The sequence below is a fragment of the Harmonia axyridis genome, chromosome 2 (genome assembly GCF_914767665.1).
Source record: "Harmonia axyridis chromosome 2, icHarAxyr1.1, whole genome shotgun sequence".
NCBI lineage: Eukaryota > Metazoa > Arthropoda > Insecta > Coleoptera > Coccinellidae > Harmonia > Harmonia axyridis.
The window spans coordinates 28704087-28712990 of NC_059502.1; the positions used below are offsets into that span (position 1 = coordinate 28704087).

The 8904-nt window shown below is 30.3% G+C and overlaps 1 protein-coding gene and 1 long non-coding RNA gene across 7 annotated transcripts; one reads left to right on the forward strand and one right to left on the reverse strand.

Annotated features, from left to right (window-relative positions):
- LOC123674166 (splicing factor YJU2-like) lies at positions 1-4347 on the forward strand. 3 transcript variants are annotated; one of them, XM_045609089.1, is made up of 5 exons: positions 1-92; positions 264-542; positions 606-818; positions 1507-1862; positions 3715-4347. In XM_045609089.1, exons 2-5 carry the CDS (start codon positions 519-521, stop codon positions 4031-4033), a joined length of 912 nt encoding a protein of 303 aa, XP_045465045.1. In that variant the 5' UTR covers positions 1-92; positions 264-518; the 3' UTR covers positions 4034-4347. The 3 variants fall into 3 exon arrangements, with proteins under 3 accessions (XP_045465045.1, XP_045465044.1, XP_045465043.1); XM_045609088.1 differs by having other exon boundaries at positions 3-194; XM_045609087.1 differs by having other exon boundaries at positions 12-92; positions 302-542.
- A 2380-nt stretch (positions 4348-6727) lies between these two features.
- LOC123674167 lies at positions 6728-8309 on the reverse strand. Of its 4 annotated transcripts, none has more exons than XR_006746593.1 (5): positions 8022-8309; positions 7829-7966; positions 7286-7771; positions 7055-7226; positions 6728-6995 (listed from the first exon to the last, which is right to left on the reverse strand). It is a non-coding gene; the product is annotated as an uncharacterized LOC123674167 (long non-coding RNA). The 4 variants fall into 4 exon arrangements; XR_006746594.1 differs by having other exon boundaries at positions 7286-7414; positions 7505-7771; positions 7829-8308; XR_006746592.1 differs by having other exon boundaries at positions 7286-7414; positions 7615-7771; positions 7829-8301.
- Positions 8310-8904: the final 595 nt, after the last annotated feature.

Consider the following 8904-nt stretch of genomic DNA (forward strand, 5'->3'; position numbering starts at 1 on the left):
GCCCATCCCTATGTCAAAGTCAAAATGTCATAACAAAAGTGAATTGATGTTTAATATTCGAGGGAATTAATCGAAGATTTATTATTTGGAAAGTAAAGAATTTCTTTAAGAATATTTTAATGTAAATTTTCAATACGAAATTGGGTAACTGTTGTTACCAAACTAGGACTCATAAAAACTAATTATCTTAGATTGTGCGTCTGTATTTTTTTTTCTTACTACCCACTTGATTTCCATTCATTCACGTAGATTTCTCTGTTCAGGATGATGTTTTTGATATTAACTAATAAAATATTCCCAGCAAATTGGGATGAGAATTCCAAAACTACTGAAGTCTCAGGGTCAAGTGTTGATTTTTACACAGAACATGTTACACAGACACAGTGCCCCTATCTGAGCACATACTGAGATAAGTCTAATCATTCAGAAGGGTTTATTTGGGTAGGAAGCAGAAAAGGGAGGCACATTGGACAGTATAGTTATTCAATTTTAATAAAATTTTGCTTTACTAAGTCAAAATGTCTGAAAGAAAAGTTTTGAATGTAAGTATTTTATGTAGTAATAATGATATGAACAACAGTACTATGAATTCCTTTAATTTTTAGAAATATTATCCACCAGATTTTGATCCTAGTAAAATACCTCGTATGAAATTACCCAAAAATAGACAGTATACTGTCCGCTTGATGGCTCCTTTTAATATGCGGTGTGAAACTTGCGGTGAATATATTTATAAAGGAAAAAAATTTAACGCTCGAAAAGAAGATGTGGAAAATGAGGATTACCTAGGAATAAGGATATATCGCTTTTATATTAAAGTAAGTACATATTACAAATTGTTGCACTAGTGTTTGCTGTTTCAGGGAAATGCACTAGAAAATTATAACCTAGTCCCAGGTGTATTTTAATCCACCAAATCAATGCGGAATTCCCAAGTACAACCAATGTATGCATGCACATCAAGCTCATATCATTGAGGATTTACTATTTCACCTTTGAAAAATGTCTTTGCTTCACAAATTTCAAGGCCCTCTATGTTCTGGTAGGAAAGTAAATTAAAAATTGTATGACCTTGAAAGTGTTTTTATGTATACTAGTAGCATTTTTTTGAACTAATCTAAAACTTCAAAGTATTGTTGGATAACTTCAACTCATCTAATATAACTCAACTACCTCAAGAACTATGTTAGTTTGTATAAGAAAAATGAGTGAATGAAAGTGGGGAAACTGATCTCAAACTACAGAAAATTAAAGAACGGTGACATAAGTTTAGCTTAATTAGATGACTTAGATTGGTTCGAAAGAAGTCTACTATTATTGATGATGGTCTTAAAGATTCATTTCCAAATAGATAATCAGCCTTCAATATAGTTGACACTTTATCTAAATTCATAACAAATATCGATAAACTAATAAAGAAATAACAAAAATATAGGTAATTGATAAAATCCATCCTATATCAAATAATTCACTAAAACAAATGAATCTTATTTTCATAAATTTAAGTGCACAAGATGCCTCCAGGAGATCTCCTTCAAAACTGATCCCAAATCAACAGATTATGTGATTGAAGCTGGTGCAACCAGAAATTTTATGGCTCTCAAACTAGCAGAAGAGCAGGCTTTGAGGGAGGAAGAAGAGGCTAAAGAAGAAGAGGCCAATAATCCTATGAAATTATTAGAAAACAGAACAAAACAATCTAAAAATGAAATTGATTTATTAGAGTCACTAGAAGAAATCAAAGATATAAATAGAAGGCAAGAAGACATTGATTATAATGCAATGTTATCACAATATGATAGTAAATTGACAGAAAGAGAAAAGGAAGAAAAAATGCAACAACTGGATGAAGAATATATCAAGTAAGTATGTAGCATGTAACTTTCCTTGATAACAAAAATATAGTGACTAAGTTTATGTATTCATTTACCGATTATCATTAACAGATTTACAATTATTTATTAACAAATATGTGATAAATGAGAAGAGTGAAAATTTTCGATCTCACAGTAATATTTTATTGAACTTGTAGTGATCACACTCTACTACAGAATCTTTACAAGTGTATAAGGAACATTTCACAAGGATATTGTTATCTTCTGATTCAAAAAGTTACTGTTTTTTGATTCTGAAGATGACGTCTGAACATTGTTAAACGCTTATAAAAATTCTGTAGATATTAATATTATTGCAACTCCATTTATGAGCTGATCTTGGTACCTAACCAAATTTCATAAACATTGGACTAGTAGAACATGAAATATTATTTGAGATTCCAGGAATTTGATGTTTGCACATGAACAATCCGATAAAGCTTAAATTCCTATGAATCATTTTGACTCAATCCAAACATAAGTAAAAAATTTTATCAAGTTGAATCCAAGAATTTCATGTTTATGCACAGTCCACACTATATTTGGAAAAATTTAATTCATATAGGGTTATCAACACCACAAGCAGGATACCCACATCCTATTCCATTACAATTAGATGAGTATTATAAAACTTTGTATGGCCCACTAATTTTGTATCGAAAAACAAACAGGCCTTCTCGATTGATAATGGAATTGTTGAAATAGAAACAAATCCAGCCATGAATTTAACCGACCACTGAAAACAAAAAAGTGTGATTCAAAAAAGTAATTATTCCATTAAATTGCAAAAAATAAAAAACTGTAATGATCTGTAACTTTTCCTCTTTTTGACCCAGGGCGCTCAATAAAGGTTTATGGACGCACAGATAGACAAAAACTAAAGTTGTTAGAATAGTTTGAAATACATTTTGCGAACGGATAATTGAAGACCAAATATTTATTTTGTCTCAAAAGTGCTTCCTCTATCTTCAGTAGGCCCAAAAGTAAAATAAAATTATTCTGAAAGCTTAGTGTAATCGATCCAGAGACTTTTGACTTATCAAACCAAGATGTCAAATTGCCAAAAAGGGACATGCTGTAAATACATGTTATAAAAATTGATGCAATTAAAATGATAGTTTTAATATTGGAAAATTCAGAAATAAAGAACTATTCAGGTTATGATGTTGTGATGAAAAACTCCCAAACAATATTTAATTATTTCTCCTCATGTCATTGAATATTTCAAATAATTAGTTTGACAAAAAAAATGTCTTTTTTGTTACGATATTCGTATTATATATTCTTTTGAGATAGAACAATACAAAAAATTATCAACTTCAAACAACAAAGCATGTGTATATGTAATCTCAGTATCAGCAGAGGAAATGTAAACAAGGCATCATACATTTCAACGTATGACACAAGAGAACAGATAAAAAACTCTGTCTCCCTGTATAGGTGTAGTAACAGGTTTGTGTATTTGTTTTAAGAACAAGGTATTTTCAATAATTTTTAGTATGTATTGATGATATCGTTGTTAAAATGCGTAAAACACTACTAAATATTACCTGGTTAAGAGTAGTTAGATCAATTTGAATTTTCATAAAGTATACTGTTCATCGACTCAAAAAAATTTACAAAATTTCTTCCTTGGTGTTCTTTCAAGTTTTTTCTTGCTATTTTTCCCTCAAATATATTTTCCACACTAGTATAAATGAGAAATCATTTGTGTTATGTAAAAATTAGGTTGATGAGTCAGAATTCAAAATTTGCTGCTTCATACCTTTTAAAATGATTTCGATTATTTGAAATAATAATTTGCATATTCCAAAAATATTGATATTTATTTTGATTTCAGGACTATCAAGTTTGGGCAGGAAGGTCGAAAGAGAATTGTAGTTGAAGAAGAAATTATTGAAGTATCTCCTGAAAAAATTGCAAAAACTTCAGTTTCAGGTCTCATGCTCAGTTCACATAATCCAAATAGTAAAATTAAATTTAAGAAAAACTTACTTTTAGTTAAACCCAAGAACCTGAATCAGCATTCAAATATCTCTGTTGAAAAGTTGCAAAATGCTATGGGGAATGAAACTGCAGTAACTAAGGATAATAAAATGTCAACTATGAGTAAATCATCTTTACTTGTTGAATATTCAGATAGCGACGAAAGTGACTAATGAATATTTATATCGATATATAAATGTTTTCTATTATAAATTACGAACTGAGGAAATGTGACTAGAGCATTCAAAAAATTCAACATCTTTTGAGAATTGGATCATCTCTTCATTCACTGCTATTGGGAAATGTTGAATAATTATTTTTGGTACAATCAAATGACTTGAATACTTTTAACTATTGAAATCATTGAATTGTTAATATTTCAGTTTATAGTTATCTACTGATAAAATCATGATGACAACGAGCTAACCTGGTTAGTGTGCAAAATTTAAATGTATAAAGCATTAAAATAAAGACTATTCCATTGCAAGTTTCAGTGAAATACCATCCACAAAGCCAAACTCTGCATTACTTCCACAAAGCAATTAATTTATTTAAGTTAACATTAATAAGGAATTATTCTCATCAACAGAGTTAGACAATTTCTTCTGAGCTTTTTAGCCCTATTCCAGAAAGTTTTTTACCTACAGCTGCACTGAGCATTTTGTTGTAACTCGACACTCGAATTTGTATTCAAAGATTTAGTGTGGAAAATTTCACATTTTTTTCATAAAAAGTATTTTAGGAAAGAAAAAATGTATTAAGTGTAATTATTTTTTATGGATTCAAATTTAAATCGAATAGATGATTTTAAGAAACGTGGAATGTAATAAACAATAAACGTGCTCTACCGAATTTTCATGAATAAATGATGAAATATATGAATAGAATTCAGGTTTCAGATTCTTCTGCCTAGTTTCGACGTTATGAAATGCTAGAACATTTCGTTTTTTTTTTCTTTAAGATGATTACGTAAAACAAATGTATGATGTGGATGTACCATAATTTTTTATTTGAATGCGCCCACGCCACGCCCAACACTAGGTATAACAATAAACAAATAGATGTTGCAAACATTCTTGATGCAAAGATGCTCAAGATTAGTGAATTTGATAAAAAAAATCATGTTTGAAATTTGTTGGAATTAAAGAAATTCATTTGATACATTCTTTTTGAAATCCAAATTTCTCGGAAAAAGAAAATGCCACCCTCCAATATTTGTCGCGCCTCAAGAGGGCAGCTGTGTGAAGCTGGCACCCCCAAATGCGAATTTTGAGATGAAAATTTCAGGATGGTTTGTCCACCCTTTTTTTTTCATTTTTTCAGGCACTGTTCGAGAGATATGAGAAAAGACATCTTTTCCGTTCATTTTCTGAGCAGAACCCCCAAATTGCAAAAAATGTTTAAAATGGCACAGATCGTTTGTCCAACGTTTACCAATTTTGTCCATCCACAGAAACCAAAATATAGATCATTTGAAATTTCGGAAAATGTGAAGTTGGCACCACCAAATGCGAATTTTGAGATTAAAATTTCATTTGTCCACCCCCAGAAACCAAAATAATCGACCATTCGAAGTAGGATAAGCTAAAACGGACCAAATATTTGGACCCGAAGCTCATGAGTTACGGGTACTCCCAAAGATCCTAAATGAAAAGTAACTGTCATGCGCGAGAATGCTGAGAATTCCCTTCAAATACGATTTTGACGTTGATGTTATTTTGTTCCAAACAACAACAAAATTTACATTTTCTGTTGTTTCCCATTTTAATTGCGGAGTGGAATGAAACAGTATATATGTAGAATTTTCCAAAATTCGTCTTTAATTGAGCTTTCTTTGTAGATGAAATTTGGTATTATTATGTCAACAGCTACAAAAATATACAAAATCTTCTGCAGACCAATTTTTGAATATAAACACACTATACAGAACTGAACTAGTGTCAATAAGGGAAAGACTGCAAAAATTTCCAAGGAAACTTTTCTAAAGGCTACACAACATAGAACTAAAGTGACCATTGATGCGAATATGATAGAAGTTGTTTATTATTATTATATTTATTTGTAGGTTGATCAATTAATGTGATTTGATAATATGAAAGAGAAGTTTGTATGATGAGATTGAATTGAAAGTGCCCTTTTGTTACTATGAATAAGTATTCAAATTAAAGCTTCTTATAATTATTTTATGTGAATTGAGAAATTTATTGTTTGTAATAATGAATTGAACTTTAAGAAATTACATTAAAATATCTAGAAATGGATTTTCAAAAGTACTACTAGCTTGTTTCATATCAAGATTAGTTTCACATTTCACCTTGATAATAATTTCAAACTTTAAATCAATGTGTTATGTGAAGGATCAGGGCAAGAAAAAGATTATTTCAGATTGTAGCATCCCTTATACTATTATATATAGATCATTCAGAAACCACTCATGAATCTCAAAAAAGATTTCTCTTGGGGTTTCAATACAGAAGGGTAATATCATTCAGTGATTATGGTTAAGTAAACACTCGGACAATAATAAGTAAATGATTGATAAAAAAATTGGAGGACCAATTTTGTCACTTGTATCATAATAAATATGAATTAAATATTTCTTTTTTTTTAATAAGAAATCCAAATTGTTAATTTTTAGGTTTTCTTGCACTCTATAATAATATACTGAATAATTTAACGATATTACTGGGCAGACGCTCCATTACTAAAAATGCTAATGAGGTAATTTTATTTTCAGATTAGGATATAATGCATATAATGGAAATATAATAAAATCTGTATCAAATTCTTTACAGCATAGAGTATTTGGCTGTTCAATACAGTTGAGAATACACTTTCATTGAGTTATGGGAAATGAAATCGTATAATCAATACAGGAAGTAGTTTATTGTAAGAAAATTTACAGTTGTTCAAAATTATATATAATTATATTATATTAATTATAATTGATTTCATTGATTCATGTAAAGGATGTATGTCATATTTTATTTTGATATTGACTGGTTCTTCTATCCACATTTGAACATTGTACGTCTCTTATATGTGCTGGTTCAGTTAGAATTTATTACCTCGATTTTTTTGTCAATCTCATTTCAATGTTCTAAATTATTTGCTATGAAGTTCTGGTAGTCTCTGCTAAAAATGAAAAAAGAATATGAATTTAGAGAAAAGTCATTTTCATAGAAGATGCATACTATTCATTTTTTTCTTGGGAAATAGATTTGCTTCTCAATTTTCACTTCTTAGATGTTAGTTCTTCTTGGCATTGACCCTATGTTTGGAAAATTTTCCATTGATAGTTGCAAATAATCTCCTCTTTCCTTCTGCATTGAGAGTCTTCAATTGTTTTACACATTGCACCAAATCCTAAAACAGTTGAAATAATGAATTATACAAAAACTTGAATTGAGCTTGCTTTAACTTACATTTTCTGTGTCATTGCTTATAGATGTGAAATTTTGTGAACTAGAAATGGTTTCATCTATAAAATGTCCCACATCTTCATTATAGTTAACTTGTTGATGGCTCATTAATTTCTAAATTGTTGTCGTCATCTTAAACAGAATTTATTCTTTGTCCGAACATAGTAACAGCATGCAAATGCTTGCACAATATAACTTTGATGCTATTAGTGGAACACTCACATTTATATTTGTGCAAACATATTTAATAATGACTACAATATCCTAAACCACAATCTGGATCACATGATGATATAAATTGTGTATTATAATATTTATCATCATATACAGACCTCCTCTATTAAGTCTTTCATTGTTTCTGCTTTTTTATGAGATTCTACAGAAATTTTTTGTTGATAGTTGTTGGAGTTAGGTCTTTCATTTCTCATAATTTTCATCCACATCTTTTAATCAACTATTTTTTCCAACAAATCTGATAGCTTGTCAACTCTAAAACAATGAATACTCGTAAATTGATAATTGCAAGAATAGAATTATGTATAATACCTTATTTTCTTTTCCTTCTATTTTATTAGATTTCGGATATTTATTCAAGCTCTCTATCGCCATATTTGTGTGAATACCTGCTCATATTCTTTAACAATAGGCCACATCATTATTCTCTGTTGGTTTTGAAAGTGATGACTTAAAAATATCCATGATTAGTTTCGTTAGAAACAATCTGCCAAATTCTGCTCACTTTTTCAGATAATTTAGGAATTTGGGTAAAATTTGTTCTTCCTCATTAACCAATATATTTGTATGAATTAAGCAATAAAATTGCTCTTCAACACTTTTTCACTTGAAAAATTCGAATATACCCAAATAGAGGCAAATGTATTGTCACTGTGTCTATTCATGACAGTTGACAAGTGTCAAGTAATGATTTTAGTTGCAGATCCTCGGGAACTCGAGGATTTACGACACAGCCGATTCACGAAGAAACCCGAATCATCGATCGGGTCCAAATATTTGGTCCGTTTTAGCTTATCCTGTGAAGTTGGCACACCCAAATGCGAATTTTGAGCTCAAAATTTCAGGATCGTAGGTTTGTCTATCTTATTTTTTTTATTTTCGTCCTCGAAAAAGGCAACAACTCAAAATTCGCAATTGCTGGGAAATCACGCTTGAAGTTTCTGGTTTGTTCTCCTCTACCTCCAACCATAGTATAAGGATAGTAAGCCAGTGTAGTGCTTTTTTCGATTTTGTTGATGTTGAGCGCCATCTAGTTGTACTCACGTTTTACTCGAATTTTACTGTAAAAAATTGGTCCGTAAAGTGGAGCCCTCTGAAAAAATCGGTGTTATTTTGAAGAACTAAAATATTTGAAATAGAGTGGTCAGAAGATTTCTATATTTTGATAATTTTTCTGCTCTGTAATAAGCATTTACGCCAGTGGCGTGTATTTGAGATAACTTAATAATATCATAAAAATTGTTGGCAATGTCATGCGACCCCTTTTCAACCACGCCACGTATTATTTCTGCGCCATCTATAGCTCATGATTCAGTGCCATCTATTATCGAGTTAGTTATCCAAATCCAACTACAGTAGCGACCCCTGGTGACTATTTCCTTGCCGTC

Bases quoted from the DNA above. Each gene is read 5' to 3' on its own strand.
- LOC123674166 (XM_045609089.1), top strand. From the start codon at position 519: ATGTCTGAAAGAAAAGTTTTGAAT. The intron at 543-605 runs GTAAGTATTTTA...TTTAATTTTTAG, and splicing joins CTGAAAGAAAAGTTTTGAAT to AAATATTATCCACCAGATTT. The intron at 819-1,506 runs GTAAGTACATAT...CATAAATTTAAG, and splicing joins TATATCGCTTTTATATTAAA to TGCACAAGATGCCTCCAGGA.